Source organism: Pezoporus occidentalis, unplaced genomic scaffold (genome assembly GCF_034315485.1).
Source record: "Pezoporus occidentalis ecotype Australia unplaced genomic scaffold, CSIRO_AGI_Poc_V1 ctg317, whole genome shotgun sequence".
NCBI classification, from domain to species: Eukaryota; Metazoa; Chordata; class Aves; order Psittaciformes; family Psittacidae; genus Pezoporus; species Pezoporus occidentalis.
The window spans coordinates 145,063-161,489 of record NW_026915126.1 but is presented as its reverse complement, the minus strand read 5'-3'; the positions used below and the strand labels follow the sequence as shown (position 1 = coordinate 161,489).

The 16,427-nt window shown below is 51.0% G+C and overlaps 1 protein-coding gene across 32 annotated transcripts in view; it reads left to right on the top strand.

The window, feature by feature from the left end:
• The window catches only part of SCRIB (scribble planar cell polarity protein), a 105,527-nt gene that overhangs the window by 24,977 nt on the left and 64,123 nt on the right, over positions 1-16,427 (top strand). For 30 of the 32 annotated variants that reach the window (XM_062628458.1, XM_062628454.1, XM_062628449.1 and 27 more), the window contains exons 13-16: positions 1,076-1,201; positions 2,269-2,496; positions 3,302-3,619; positions 5,504-5,566. In XM_062628458.1, coding sequence (XP_062484442.1) covers positions 1,076-1,201; positions 2,269-2,496; positions 3,302-3,619; positions 5,504-5,566 — 735 coding nt within the window. The remainder of the gene's footprint in view (positions 1-1,075; positions 1,202-2,268; positions 2,497-3,301; positions 3,620-5,503; positions 5,567-16,427) is intronic. The other 2 variants (XM_062628460.1, XM_062628434.1) reach the window with 1 other exon arrangement.

The window sequence follows — 16,427 nt, the reverse complement described above, 5'->3', positions numbered from 1 at the left end:
TGTTTCACTCTTCAGAGATGTGCTGTAGTTTTGCAGGGCAAAGCGCATTTGGTACCCTGAGGAGTTATGCGGGTATAAAAGAGAATTCCCTGAGAGCCACTTTGGTGCTGTCCCATGGGAGCTGAGCTGTGACTCTGACCCTACCCATGGAGCATTTGGGTAGTCCAGAGATCCTGAGAGTCAGAGCACTGTCAGGACTGGATTTTACTTGACCTGCTCATGGGGAAAAGATGCCCAGCCAAACTTGATCCAGGTGTGGAGCTGGATGCCAGCCCGTGCTGTGGGATATCCCATCACTAAAGTAGTTAAAACTGTGGACAGCCTCAAAAACCGAGGCAGATCTTTTTGCAGTAATTGCAGATGTAAAGGACAGGGTGAAAGTTCCAGTTTCCAGCAAGAACTCTCCTGGGTTCAGTTTCCTGCAGGATTTTTTCTCCTTTTCATCTTGCAGAGAGAGATTCTTGTTGAGTTCTTGTTGAGTTCTCTCTTGCAGAGAGAGATTCTCTTGTTGAGAGATTCTAATAAATGACATTTGAATCCGTCCTTGCAGCATCTGGCCTTGAGCTGGTGTTGGGAGGGTTTGTGAGTGGCTTTGATTGGTTTATTAATTTTAGAATACCATTTTTCTGGACGCTCAGCTGGGATGGAACCAGCATCACAAATTCCAGAGCAGGAGAATCATAGACTCATTATTGGAGAGGACCTTAAAGCTCCTCCAGTTCCAACCTCTGCCATGGGCAGGGACACCTTCCACTTGAGCAGGTTGCTCCAAGCCCCTGTGTCCAACCTGGCCTTGAACACTGCCAGGGATGGGGCAGCCACAGCTTCTCTGGGCACCCTGTGCCAGCGCCTCAGCACCCTCACAGGGAAGAGCCTCTGCTTAATGTTGTAACACCCAAGAGCGAGCTCCGAGCACTGTTCCCTGCCTCCATGCCTTTCCTCTCCCCGGCTGTAGCAGTGGAGAGCCCGAATCAGATCCTGCAGTGTGACATTCAGGTCCTGTCCATCTAAGGTGTGGTTTGACGTGGCTCAGCCCTGAGCCCTCCCTGAGCCTCCATGGTGCTTCCCTTGGCAGGGCCTGCAGCGCCGAGCAACCCCTCACCCCAGTGAGCTGAAGGTCATGAAGAAGGTGATGGAGGTGCGGCGCAGCGAGGTGTGTGCTGCCAGGCCCGATGCCAACAGGAATTCCCCCAGCTCCGAGGTGAGGCCTGTTCCCTGACTGGAGAGCATGGAGTGGGCTGGGAGCATGCGTGAGCTGGGCTGAAAGAACCTACCTTGGGTGGGTGAGCATGGCTTTCCTGGAGCCCAGGGGTTGGGAATCTGCCTTGTGTCAGCTGGGGTCACTGGGACAGAGCAAGAGATGCGACCAGAGAGCAGCATGAGGGGAGCTGTGAGCATTGCTACCTCCTCTGTCATAACCCAGGGAGAGTGTCGTGGTTTAAACCCAGTCAGGTAACTCGTTCACTCACTCCCCCCCCTTCTTTCCCTCCCCCTACTCCCGGAGGGACAGAGAGGAGAATCGAAAAGAATGCAACTCCCACAGGTTGAGATAAGAACAGTTTAGTAACTAAGGTATAACACAAATCACTGCTGCTACCACCAATGATAATAATGATAAAGGAAATAACAAGGGAAGAGAATACAACACCTCAGCACCAGCCGACAGATAACTTGCCCCCCTCAGCCCGACCAAGCACCGACCGATACCTCCTTCAACCCTGCAGTCTCCCAGCCCTTCCGGCTAACTCCCAGTTACCTCCTGGGCATGACGTGCTGTGGTATGGAATACCTCTTTGGTCAGTTTGGGTCAGGTGTCCTGTCTCTGCTTCCTCCTGGCTTCCCCTCCTCCCTGGCAGAGCATGAGGCTCACAAAGTCCTTGGCCAAACCAAAACATCCTTGTTATCAGCTCTGTTCCCGAGCTGAAAGTCAAAACACAGCACTGCACCAGCTACCAAGAAGGAGAAAAATGACTGCTACTGCTGAACCCAGGACAGAGAGGAAAAGATTATCCCAGTAAAGAATGGTGGGAACGGGGTGCGTGGAGGAGGCATCTTGCTGCTCAGGTGCGATACTGAGAACAAATGCCTACACTGATGGTGGGACAGGGGTGGACCTGGGTGAGGTGCTTGGCAGGGAAAGCAGTGGGCAGCCTGAAGGAGAAGCTGGTTCTGTTGGTGCTGGATCATTCCCCACCTTGCACCAGCCACATGACAATGCTCCATCTGCTGCTTTGGTTTTCATCTTGACCTTTACAACTCTCTTCCCAGGAGAAGAGGCTGAGTGCCCTGTCAAACCGCAGCGAGGATTCCCACCTTTCCAACAGCACCGCCTCTGCTGACTGCAGGGGAGAGGAGTTGGGAGAGGACAGGGAAAGGAGCTGGCCAAATGGGCAGGATGTGAGGGACCTGGAGAGGGAGGAGAAGCCCAGGGCTGAAGAGGAGCGTAAGGAAGCTGCTGACCAAGAGGAGGAAGATGTGGAAGTGGAATACAATGAGGTAGGAGCCTAGGAATTCCAGCAGGTTCATGGTAAAAAATGGAAAGACTTGAAGCCTCTCAGGGGGACCTTATCATTCTCTGCCTGACAGGAGGATGGAGCCAGGAAGGGGGCTGGGCTCTGCTCCCAAGGAACAAGGGATGGGACAAGAGGAACCGGCCTCAAGCTGCACCTGGGGAGGTTTAGATGGAGATGAGGAACAATTCCTTCCCCAAAGAGTGCTCAGGCATTGGAACAGGCTGCCCAGGGTAGTGCTGGAGTCACCATCCCTGCAAGTGTTCACACACTGGGAAGACAAGGCCCTCGGTGCCATGGGTTAGTGGTGGCCTTGGCAATGCTGGGCAATGGTTGGACTTGATCTTGAAGGTCTTTTCCAACTTGGTTGATTCCATGATTCAGTGATTCTATGAAAGTTTCAGATAAAGTGGTACATGGATGTACAGGTCTAGGCATTACTGAAGGCAAATAGTGGCTATGAAAACCAAGTGCGGGTAGATCCAGGCAGCCTTTGGGAGCTGAGTCTGTGGGAAAATAGGAGGGACAGTGTGGCAGCCAGACAGGGAATATGGGAAAATCAGGGGTTTGGGTTTGAGTGCCCTCAGTCCCTGGAGCTGACAGAAGATGTGTCTGGGTGAAGGAGACAGGAAAAAGGAGACTATGGGGAAATGCCATTCTGTGTGTCCTGCAGGACAGGAGCAGCAGTGCTGGCTTCTCTGTGTTGGTGAGGGGGACAGCAGGTTCCGCTCTGCCTCCAGGTATGTCCATTGCTTGAGGTTCACAACCTTTCTGGGACTTTGCCATTGTAGCCCACTGTACACTTTGCTGAGGACACACTGATACGGAGTGAGGATGAGGATGAAGATGAAGAGCGACCATTCCCAGTGGAGAAACAGAGGCTCATCCGCAAGGACACACCCCATTATAAGAAACACTTTAAGATCACTAAATTGCCCAAGCCAGAGGCAGTGGTGGCACTGCTCCAGGGGCTGAGCACTGATGGAGTCCCCAAAGAGGAAGAGGAGTTGGGAGGCTGCAATAACAACACGGAGCCCAAGGATCCAGGGGAAGCCTGGGATGAGGATGACAGGAAGAACGGAGTTTTATCTGCTCAGCCACCGGTGAAGGTAAGGCCTTGTGGGGAGGGGGTAGCTCAGAGGGGTGCCAGACCTTCCTTCTATTTTGAACTACCAACCAGGTTGATGTGGTACCATTGAAAACATTGTCAGGAGGCTCCAGCCCTTCAGGGCACACATGCAGAGAGATCGGGGGCTCAGTGGTTGTCCAAGAGCTGTGCCATGTTGCTCCTGCCTGACTCCTTGCACTGTACCCAAATTCTTGCACCCTTCCGATTATGTGTGGTGTGTTCTGTGCTGCAAGTTCAGTTCCTATGTCCCATCCCTGACAGGTCCTTTCATTCCTTTCAGTCTCCTCCTCACTTGCTGGTTGTTGTACCTCATCTGCAGCAGGATGAGCTTTATTCCTGGTGGGTCTAATCTCAAGCTGATGTTGAGGCTGCTTACACTTGTGCTGAGAGGAGCAGGTTGGGAGGGCAGACAGGGGAGAGCTGGCTCCAGATGCAGCCTGATGAAGGGTGTGCTGGGTTATGGGGAACTTGTGCTCTGGAGTTTTGATATTACTGTGGACCACTATGGGCCTCTCTGGTTATGCTGAGGGCTGATGAGATGGGAAGCCCTTGGTTCTACTCAGCTGATTCACCACATTTGGTCAAGGGGACACAGAGATTCTTACCTGAGGAGGATCCTCACAGTGGAACAGGAATATTCTGCTGAGGGACCCTGCATGAGGTTAGAGCAGTGCTGACTGAAGGCGGGGTGATGGTTCTGGGGGGTGTGTTTGGCAGGCAGGGATTAGATGTGGCTGAATCTCCATCAGTCTGACACCAGCAAATCTCATGGGTGAGATGTGGGTCTCTGAACTGGTGAAAGGGTCTGGAGTGGAATCTGTTACTCTGTTACTGCGTGCTGCAGGCTCTGGGGTCCTTTCCACCCCACGCTGGAGTTCAGGTTGCTCAGGGGAAGGTTCTTGCGCTCACGTTTGCTTTGGAGCCTTTCTCTCAGTTGCCCTGTTGTATCTGAGCTGATACAGCTCATCCCGTGCTCCCTGGGGATGAGGCTTTAGTCTCCTTACTGGCTGTGAAGTTCTTCAGAAAAAAAGGAGTTGCTGCTGCTTGTAAGACTGTGTGAGGCCATCCCAAGCCCCTCCATCCCAGACCTGCCATGCTTTGAAATGTCCTCACCCAAAAAGCTTCTTCCAGTCAGGGCCTCCAAGCTGCGGATGCGCTGACTGACCCGCTGGCAAAGCCTGCACCGAGTTCTTTGTTATCAGCCAAGCCTTCTGCCTGGAAAGCACAGTTCTCCTCGTGGGGCTGGGTCGCTGCCTGCTCCATAAAGGATTTATTAGCCTGCCTCTTGAGCCATCCTCCGGGAGTGGGAATGTGGGGAGCAGTGTCCCTGTGCAATGGAGTTTGAAGAGGTGCTGCGTGCATGGAAGGAGGAAGTAGGACAGGGTGCGCAGGAGGCTGAATCCTTAAACCAGAGGGTGTTTTGCAAAGACAATGGCTTTTCCAGAGAAGTTCCAAGGTTTGTGCGTTTGGGGGCACTGGCAGGATGCACTGTTCCACCAGCGAGGCTCTTGCCTTTGCAGGAGGGACCGCGCAGTTTCATTTGGGATTGCTTCATTCCTGTGCAGCAGCTGGATGGCACCAGAGGGCCCTCTGTGCTTTCTCCCATGGTTAATCCTTCCTCTTTCACTGAATGACTTGGTCCTCATGGGTTAAGATCAGCTTGTGAGGTGGTGGCCACAGCCTCAGAGGGTGGCACCCTGTGAGCCCGGCAGCCCCCACTGACACTTGCTGGGACAGGAGCGGTGTGAGTGGGGTGCTCTGGTGCTGCGTGGTGTGTGTCTGTTGGGTGGTGGTGGTCGTGGTGGAGGGTTTGGTTTATGCTCCACTAATCCGCATGCCTCTTTGCTGGTTCCTGTCCTAACAGGGGGTGTCGTTTGATCAAGCCAATAATCTGCTGATTGAACCTGCTCGCATTGAGGAGGAAGAGGTCTGTACCACTCCCACTGTTCTCTCTGCCAGAAATCACCCCGTCTGCTTGATTTGCTTCCCAGGCTCACCCGTTGTTGTAGGGGGACTCTGATCTCTCTGGGTCAAGTGGCTTCTGGACCTGGCTGATCACAAACACACAATGATTGTTTCCTCCCCTGCTTTCACCTCCTTTCCCTACTTTTCCATACCTGAGGTGAGAATGGCTGCTGCAGATCAGGAGTGAGAGGGAAGACATGTAAAAACAAACCCAAAGGGGCCAAGGTGGAAGGTTCAGTCCCTACTTGCTGTGCACTGAGGAGGGAAAGGTGGAAGAGAATAAACAGATACCCACCACTCCCAGAAGTAACCCTGAAGCTGAGAGGCCTGAGGAGTCTGCCAGGTGCTCTGTGTGTTCCTTTGGGAGAGGGAGGAGGATCTGACTCAGGACACTGCCGTTGGCTGGAGCTAAGGATTTGTGCACCTCATGTGGAGTTCCCTGTTGAATCCCCTCCAGTCCTCACATGCAGCACTTTGGGATGTCAGAAAGGGGCAGGTGGCACTGAGGGTCCATAAAGCTCCTGGCACATGGTGATCTGTGCCAGCATCAGGTCCTATGTCTCAGTTCATCCTGACTGTGATCAACTCCCTGAGGCTGTTTCCAAGTGGGTTTGCCTGGTTGTTTGGGCCAGGCTTTCTGCAGGCAGCATTCCAAGGAGCTCTGGTGGCACCAGACCCGTATCTTACCTGAGTGCTGGCTGGTTGTGTGTGAACCTGGCTCTTGGCTACTCCCTTAGGTGTAAGATGGAGACTTTCAGTTTTGGAGCAAGGCTTTCCAGGAGGGAGATGAGAAATCCCCTCCCCTCCACGTGAACACGGGCTGGCTGAAGTGTGCTCCAGTGTCAGTGTGTCCTGAGGATTTGTCCATCTTGGCTCTCGATCACTTGAAAACATATTAATACTTGTAGTGTTTCTCTTGTGTGTTGCTGTCCTGTCACTCAGAGGTAACACTGAGTGTAGGCAGGTACTTCCTGATCCCACATCTGGAAAATCAGCACTCTTGGTCCTTCTTCCCAGCTGTCAGATGTCATGTTCCAGTTGCAGTTTTCTTGCTTCTCGAGGTGCTGGGTCCAGCAGACCTCAGTCTTGTACCAGGAAACAGCCTCCCTGGCCCTGCCTTGCTCCTACCCGTGCGCTGACTGCATCTGGTGGAAGTGCTGGAACTTTTCTGGGTGGCTGTGAGAGGCCCCATGGTTGCTCTGCGGTCCCTCCAGTGCAGTCTCCTTTGTGCGGGTCTGTTCCCTCACTGTAAGGAGCAGCTCCCAGGGACAGGCATGGCAGAGACCCCCTACATGGGAGGTGGTGGCTGAAGTCACCCCAGAGCTCAGCTCAGTGCATGGGTCCAGTCAGGGACAATTTATCAGCAAAGCAGAAGAGGAACGTAGAGCTGCTGGAGTGAGGCCAGAGGAGGCCATGGAGCTGCTGCAGGGGCTGGAGCAGCTCTGCTCTGGAGCCAGGCTGGGAGAGCTGGGCTGGGGCAGTCTGGAGAAGAGAAGGCTCCTGAAGGGGAGAGCTGAGAGCAGCTCCGGTGCCTGAAGGGGCTGCAGGGAACCTGGAGAGGGGCTTGGGACAAGGGATGTAGGGACAGGCCAAGGGGAATGGCTTTAACCCGCCAGAGGGGAGACTGAGCTGAGCTCTGAGGCAGAAGCTCTTCCCTGTGAGGGTGCTGAGGCGCTGGCACAGGGTGCCCAGAGAAGCTGTGGCTGCCCCATCCCTGGCAGTGCTCAAGGCCAGGTTGGACACAGGGGGCTTGGAGCACCCTGCTCTAGTGGAAGGGGTCCCTGCCTGTGGCAGGGGTAGGAGCTGGATGAGTTTTAAGATCCCTCCCAACCCAAACCAGTCTGGGATTCTCTGATTTTAGGGGATCATGGTGGGATCTTCCAGGACTACTGCTCATGTGGAAGATAAATTCTCCAGAGCTATCAGTGAAAGCAAACTGTGGGGCTCGGGCCAAGGGTGCACTGTGCGGTTGGGACACCTCAGTCACAGGCAGAGAGGTTCCCTTGTTGTCTTCCTTGGCATGTTGGTTGTGAAAGGCACATCCCTGTCAGTGAATGGATGGAGGACAACAGTTGAAATATTCAGGGCCTTAAAGACTATTCGGCATCTGAGTAGAGAATTAGCTTGGGAAGTGACTGATCCCAGAAACAGCATCTCCCTGCTGCTTCTGGAGATGAGTTCATGGCCTTGAGAAGAAATCAACAGGCTCATGAAACTGAGCAAGACCAATGCAGAGTGGAGACCCTGGTATCTCTTGAGCAGCAGTTTAGGTTCATGATGCTGCTGTCACATTCCTTGTGTTAACAGGAAATTCTTTCCTGTTAGGGTGGTGAGGCACTGGAATGGGTTGCCCAGGGAGGTTGTGAATGCTCCATCCCTGGCAGTGTTCAAGACCAGGTTGGACAAGGCCTTGGGTGATACGATTTAGCGTGAGGTGTCCCTGCCCATGGCAGGGGGGCTGGAACTAGATGATCTTAAGGTCCTTTCCAACCCTAACTATTCTATGATTCTATGTAATTTTATACAGCTCTTAGAGAGAAGGACCTACTGGTGGTGTGTTCTCTAAGCCTAAACCATCATCCTGAGCCAAAGACTATGAATGTTACCAGAGTAGAGCTGGAGACATCTGCCCAGCTTGTGTCAGCACCTCAGCATCAGGGTATAGGGAGCCTGGTGCTGTGGATGCAGCTGGTGCTTCCAGAGCTCTGGTAGCTGCTGGTGCCAGTGAGCCTCGAGCACAGTGGAAGAAATGATTTTGTTAAAGCACACGATGCTTTACATGCTGCAGATATCTGATAGAAGGTACCTGGAGTCCACTGCTGACTGGCCCCAGGGGTTCGTCAGTCTCCATCTGTGCTGCAGAAAAGGCTGTGTCTAGGCTGTAGGGAGGCTGTTGGAGGAGGGGAGAAGCTACTCTCTGAAGGCACGAGGCTGCACCTCAAGTCTCCTGTTTTCAGACAAGTTTTGAAGAAATAGTCCAGAACGAGCTGCTCTGCACCTGGAAGATGAGAATGGAAAGAGCATCCCGAGTTCTGTTTGAGGGATGAATGCTCCTTTGTCTGCAGCAATGGCTCATGTGTTTGCCCAGGTTAACCTGCAGAGCAGCTGAAAACAGGAGTCCTGAAGGGCTCTGCGCTGGCAAAGCTTGTGCTCACCAAGGAGCTTTATAGGATTTTCTTGTCCTGTGATTCTTTCTCCCAGGAGCACAAGGCTGTCCAGAATGGACATGCTGCTGCTTTTCCTGCCTAGGAGAAAGCCAGGCTGGCCATAGATGTTCCAAGTCCCTTCTCCTCCTTGCAAGGGGCTCAGCTTCAGAAGGTTGGGGCTGCCCTGCCATCATGAGCAGTCCTGTCATAGCAGTGATGCTGGAGCAATGTGGTTGTGTTGTGTACTGGGTGAGAGCACGAGCTCTTCAGGACATTGTCAGGGTCAGAAGTCTTAGGAAGTGACCTGTAGGTTTTAAGCCCTGGAAAGGTCAATAAACCTCTCTCAAGCTCACGTCGCCTGTATCTGCTCAGCTGGCTTAACTGAAATATACCTCCTAGCAGAGCAGAGTCCTTGCAAGGTCAAGGAAGGGTAAAACACTCTCCTTGCTCTCATTTACTTTCTTAAATGAATGAAATTCCCATTGAGCAAGGAAAACTCAGCCTTATTTTCTGTTTGAATTTGTCTGGCTTTTAACTTATGGCTGTAGGAATGGGTTTGTGCCCTTTTCCTACTGGCTTGAAGGGCCCTAGTATTATTCTTTCTGATGTTGTGATCCTCCAGCTTTGGAGGTGGGGATTGTAATCTCTTCTTGCAGATGTTCAACTTCACATTCATGGCTGTTAAGGCACAATTTGAATATGATTCACCTACAACATGAGAGAGCTACTTGTATGGTTGCTGTTTATTCATCAGCATCTATCACTCTGGGGCAGCTTCAAGTTTTATCTCATCTGGAGCTTTAAGGACAAAGTGGCAAACTGTGGAATGGTTTCTCATACAAATAAAGAACTATCTGCAGAGTTTCCTTTTCCCCTGCTTTGCTCTCTCAAATAGAGCAGAAAACAATAGAGGAGTGTTCTAAACAGAGAGAGAAGATGCTGTGTTTAAACACAAACCTCCACCATGACTCTGATGTTTGCTTTTGAAATAGCAACAGGCAAAGCATGTAACAGGTATGGGTCTTGTAGAATCCTTGTCCTAAGCAGCAAAATAAATAGACATTAAAATAACCCCTGCAGAAATTAATGGGGCTTGAGCTTTGTCTGCCTTGAAAAACTGGTCATAGAATGGTTTAAGTTGGAAGGGAGCTTGAAGATCATCTCGTTCCAACTGCCCAGTTTTGAACCCAGTTTGCAAGCTTAGTTGGTCCCAGTTTGCAAGCTGACCAGTATTTTCTGGCTGTGTCCATAGAGGAGATAGATAAACTCCTAGAATGGTTTGGAGACCTTGTACTGGATGACAATCCCCATCTTGGAGCTGGGCCTGAAACAAGGCAATGCTGGGATGGGACGGTTCCCATTTCTGGAAGATGTGCTAATTCGGGAGCAATGGGCTGAATGTACAGTGAAGACAACAAGGATTATTTGCATAAATCCCAAAGTGAAGCCTCCTTCCACCATTAGCAGCAGCCTCAGGATCTCATGAGTCAGTCAAACTGCTGAGCATAGATTGTTTCTCCTTTTACTGTCGTGTATGCAGATGCTCAGCCTCCTCCTACTGGAGAACCCAAAGACTTCTCCAAGTTTCTACCCCACTTGCTTTCAGGCTGAACTTGGCTTTGTTAATTCATTGGTTTCATTATATTTTATCTTGAAAACTCTCCTGCTGTCTGACCCTTTTTTGTCCTTGGTGCATTTTCATGGACATAAATCAGAGTCCTTCGAGCCTTCATCTTGCTAGTTCAGAACTATTTTGTGGTCAGAATGATGCAAAGCAAATGACTGTATCAGTGCTTTTACCCCACAAAAAGAATCCGTGAGAACAGGAATAAGAATTCTTCATTGCTGAAGAGAGGAAGTAACACAGCATGTTTCAGTGTCGCCCATTCCAGCTGAATCCACAGGACTGCTAAGGCACATGAAAAACAACAAGGTGCTTGGTGACACCCAGCATGGCTTACTGAGGGGAAATCCTGCCTGACCAATTGTGGCCTTCTATGATGGGGCTACAGAACTGATGGACAGGGGTAGAGCAGTTGATGTCATCTACCTGGACTTGTGTAAAGTGTTCGACACTGTCCCACACGACATCCTTGTCTCTAAATTGGAGAGACATCAATTTGATGGATGGACCACTCGGTGGATAAAGAACTGCCTGGATGGCCGCACACAAAGAGTTGTGGTCAATGGCTCAGTGTCCAGCTGGAGACCAGTAACGAGTGGTGTCCCTCAGGTTTGGAAAGGACCTTAAGATCACCTGGTTTCACCCCCCCTGCCATGAGCAGGGATACCTGGCTCTAAACCATGACTCTTCATTAGGGACTGTAGTGATAGGACAAGCAGTAACGGATTAAAATTTAAATAGGGGAAGTTTAGATTGGATATAAGGAAGAAGTTCTGTACTGTAAGGGTGGTGAGGCACTGGAATGGGTTGCCCAAGGAAGTTGTGAATGCTCCATCCCTGGCAGTGTTCAAGGCCAGGTTGGACAGAGCCTTGGGTGACATTGTTTAGTGTGAGGTGTCCCTGCCCATGGCAGGGGGGTTGGAACTAGATGATCTTAAGGTCCTTTCCAGCCCAGCTGTTCTATGATTCTATGACTTCCATGTGCAGGCTTTTGTCCTGTTTCCAGTTCTGGGAATGGTTCAAGGCTTGGTAGCTACATCCAGGACTCGTTTCTCTTTAGCAAGTTGAATATTTTCATTTCCAGAGGGACTCCGTCCTGTTACATTCCATAGTGTAGCCAACCCAGTTGCTTTCAGGATCCCTTCTTTCGCTGTTGGCGTTACCATGCCTATGGCAAACCTGGGTGCCCGTCATGATGAGAAGAAAGACTAGCTTCTTTAATCCCTCTTTCTGGAATTCATTGATGAAAGAACTACTCACAGAATCATAAAACAGCTCAGGTTGAAAGGGACCTTGCAAGATCCAGCCTTTTGTGTCAGAGAGAACCTAAGTGAGATGATCTAGTGCCCAAACCAATGCCATCTTGAACCCCCAATGACGGGGACTCCACCACGTCACTGGGGACTTAGTTCCAGTGAGCAATTGTTCTCAGTGTAAACGCTTTTTCCTTATATCAAGAATAAATCATATCTCTATAGGCACACACATATGTAGATATAAATATTTGTATATACCATGATACAGGATTCATATCTAGATCATCATAGAATCACAGGTTTGCTTGGGTTGAAAGGGACCTTAAAGCTCATCCAGTTCCAACCCCTGCCACGGGCAGGGACCCATTCCACTAGAGCAGGGTGCTCCAAGCCCCTGTGTCCAACCTGGCCTTGAGCACTGCCAGGGATGGGGCAGCCACAGCTTCTCTGAGCACCCTGTGCCAGCACCTCAGCACCCTCACAGGGAAAAACTTCTGCCTAAGAGCTCATCGCAGTCTCCCTTCTGGCAGGTTCAAGCCATTCCCCTTGGCCTGTCCCTACAGGCCCTTGTCCCAAGCCCCTGTCCAGGTTTCTTAGAGTCATAGAATCGTTAGGGTTGGAAAGGACCTTAAGATCATCTAGTTCCAACCCCCCTGCCGTGGGCAGGGACACCTTGCGCTAAATCATATCACCCAAGGCCTCGTCCAACCTGGCCTTGAACACTGCCAGGGATGGAGCATTCACAGCCTCCCTGGGCAACCCATTCCAGTGCCTCACCACTCTAACAGGAAAGAATTTCCTCCTTATATCCAACCTAAACTTCCCCTGTTTAAGTTTTAACCCGTTACGCCTTGTCCTATCACTACAGTCTCTAATGAAGAGTCTGTCCCCAGCATCCCTATAGGTCCCCTTCAGATACTGGAAGCTGCTATGAGGTCTCCACGCAGCCTTCTCTTCTCCAGGCTGAACAGCCCCAACTTCCTCAGCCTGTCTTCATACGGGAGGTGCTCCAGTCCCCTGATCATCCTCGTGGCCCTTCTCTGGACTTGCTCCAACAGTTCCATGTCCTTTTTATGTTGAGGACACCAGAACTGCACACAATGCTCCAAGTGAGGTCTCATGAGAGCAGAGCAGAGGGGCAGGATCACCTCCTTGGACCTGCTGGTCACGCTCCTTTTGATGCAGCCCAGGATACGGTTGCTTTCTGGGCTGCAAGCACACACTGAAGCCGGCTCATGTTCATTTTCTCATCAACCAACACCCCCAAGTCCTTCTCTGCAGGGCTGCTCTGATCTCTTCTCTGCCCAGCCTGTAGCTGTGCCTGGGATTGCTCCTACCCAGGTGTAGGACCTTGCACTTGTCATGGTTAAACCTCATGAGGTTGGCATCAGCCCACCTCGCAAGCGTGTCAGGGTCCCTCTGGATGGCATTCCTTCCCTCCAGGGTATCAACTGAACCACACAGCTTGGTGTCATCGGCAAACTTGCTGAGGGCGCGCTCAATCCCACTGTCCATGTCAGCGACAAAGATGTTGAACAAGACCGGTCCCAGCACCGATCCCTGAGGGACACCACTCGTTACTGGTCTCCAGCCGGACATTGAGCCATTGACCACAACTCCTTGTGTGCGGCCATCCAGCCAGTTCTTTATCCACCGAGCTGTCCATCCATCAAATTGATGTCGCTCCAATTCAGAGACAAGGATGTCGTGTGGGACAGTGTCGAACGCTTTACACAAGTCCAGGTAGATGACATCAACTGCTCTACCCCTGTCCATCAGTTCTGTAGCCCCATCATAGAAGGCCACCAAATTGGTCAGGCAGGATTTCCCCTTAGTGAAGCCCGGCTGGGTGTCACCAAGCACCTTGTTGATTTTCATGTGCTTTAGCATGCCTGCCAGGAGAATCTGCTCCAAGATTTTGCCAGGCACAGAGGTGAGACTGACTGGTTTGTAATTCCCCGGGTCATCCATTTTCCCCTTCTTGAAAATGGGGGTTATATTTCCCTTTTTCCAGTCATGGGAACTTCACCTGACTGCCACGATTTTTCAAATACGATGGCCAGCAGCTTCACAACTTCATTTGCCAGCTCCTTCAGGACCCGCGGGTGGATCTCATCAGGACCCATGGACTTGTGCACATTCAGATTTTTAAGATGGTCTCGAACCAGTTCCTCTCCTACAGTGGGCGCAAGGCCTTCATTCTCACAGTCCCTGCATCTGCCTTCCAAGACTTGAGTGGTGCAGTCAGAGCCTTTGGCAGTGAAGACTGAAGCAAAGAAGTCATTCAGAACCTCAGCCTTCTCCAAATCCTGTGTAGCCAGTTCTCCTGAGAGCTTCCTGAGGGGGCCTACATTCTCCCTAGTCTGTTTTTTATTTGCTGTGTACCTGTAGAATCCCTTCCTGTTATCTTTAATACCTCTAGCTAAGTTTAATTCTAACTGAGCCTTAGCTTTCCTAACCTGGTCCCTAGCTTCTCGGACAACATCCCTGTACTCTTCCCATGCTGCCTGTCCTTGCTTCCACCTATTATAAGCCTCTTTTTTCAATTGAATTTTCCTCAGGAGCTCCTTATCCATCCAAGGAGGTCTCCTGGCCCTCCTGCTGCACTTCCTTCTGGTTGGGATGCAACACTCCTGAGCTTGCAGCAGGTGATCCTTGAATATCGACCAAGAGTCTTGGGCCCCTCTGCCCTCTAGGGCTGGATCCCATGGAACCTTCCTAAGCAGGTTCCTGAAGAGGCCAAAGTCTGCTCTTTTGAAGCCCAGGGCAGTGAGCTTGCTGCACGCTCTTCTCACTGTCCTGAGGATCTCAAATTCGAGCATCTCATGATGGGTGCATCCAAGGCTGCCCTGGAGCGTCACATTTCCAACGAGCCCTTCCCTGTTGGTGAGGACGAGATCAAGCATGGTTCCTCTCCTTGTTGACTCCTCTGTTACTTGCAGAAGGAAGTTGTCTTCTACACAATCGAGGAACCTCCTGGATTGCTTGTGCCGGGCCGTACCGTCCTTCCAACAGATGTCAGGGTGGTTGAAGTCACCCATGAGAACAAGGGTCTGCGAGCGTGAGGCTTTTCCTATCTGCCTATAGAGTGCTTCATCCGCAGGTTCTCCTTGATCGGGCGGTCTGTAACAGATCCCTACAGTAATGTCTCTCATAGCTATATTCCCTTTAACCCTGACCCACAAACTCTCTGTGGACTGCTCACCTGTCCCCTGACAGAGTTCCATACTCTCCAGCCTATCCCTAACATAAAGGGCAACTCCCCCTCCCCGCCTGCCAGGCCTGTCCTTCCTAAAGAGCCTGTAACCTTCCATTCCAACACTCCAGTCATAGGAGCCATCCCACTACGTTTCTGTGATGCCTATTATATCATACCCCCGTAGACGTGCCCACATCTCTAATTCCTCTTGTTTGTTCCCTCTTGTAGTCCCTTTAGGCACTGGAGCTGCTCTGAGGTCTCCCCGGAATCTTCTCTGATGTTAGCTGCATGTTCATATCTGTATATATTCACATCAAGATTAATTGTATCTGTATGAACCTATTTTTTATTTATGGTTCAAAAGTCTTCATACTTGATGTTCAAAAAATGCATCCTTCCTTCATCCTCAGTGGGTGAAATGTTGGAGTCTCCTTGGGGAATGGGATCTGCAGGAGGACATCAGAGCAGGTAGCGTTGAGGTTGCTTGTCCCACCTGCTCTCAGTGTGCTGTTAGTCACTGATACCAGCAAGCTGCTCTTACTTGCCACTCTGTGATGAACACTAAACTGGGTGCCGAGGAGTTCAGTGAGTAAGTGCTTCACTGACCTGATCCCTGCCACCTCTGCCTTGTCAGTGGCCATTCCCTTGTGCGCTAAACCCCATCTGAACAGAAGAAGAGATCACATCAGAGGCAGGTGTCCTGCTCCTGACCTGCCGCAGCTCCTCTGCCAGGGCAGGATCTTCTTCCGCAGTTAGTTTTAGCTGCCCGCTGCTCCCGCAGTGATGTCCCACCTTCCATCCCGTCAGTGCCATTTCCAGCCCATCCCTTGTCCTCAGAAGCTGCTGCTGACGGAAGCAGGACAGATTTAGCTCTTCTCATCTTTCCTGGTGAGTCAGCCCTGGCCCCACGGCTCCTGGGGCTCGGGGCTCTGAGCTGGGTAAGAACCTTTTGTTAAGGTGTTCCAGGAAAGGGGAACGTGGTGTCTGTATGAAGACATCTCCAGTTGGGACTGTGAGGGGATTCCTGCAGGGATGAGGAAGCACAGACCTGAGCAGGACTTGGGGACCCTTTCACTGGTGTTTCCCAGCTCCTTGCAACCTGTAGTTTGGGATTTCTGGACTGTTGTACTGGGCTCAGTGGAGCTGCTATCTATGAAGCTCTCTGACCTCTCCAATCCCTTTTATACATTTCAGTTCCATGGTATTTAGAGATAATGAATGATTAAATTTATTGCGCTTTATATTAAAAAGCATTTTTTTAACCTGCTGCTGAGGTTCCCCTGGGTATCCAGAATTCCTTTGTTGTTACAGACATGGAATAATCATTTCATGGAAGGTTATTAATGGCATGAAAAGATGAAATTCCTTCCTCTCCCGTGTTGGAAGGCTCCTGCCTCCCCTCGTATGGAACAGATAAGACTTCTGCCGTCACTGATTTGGAGTAAGCTGAAGCTGAACCCAGCTCCTTGGTTTGTCTCCCATGACTGGAACTGGACCTCTGCTAATTCTTAGCTTGTATCATACACACCTAAACCCAGCACCATGTCATGTCCTGTGAGCACAAGTTTCATGGGTTACAATATTCTCATATTAAATCC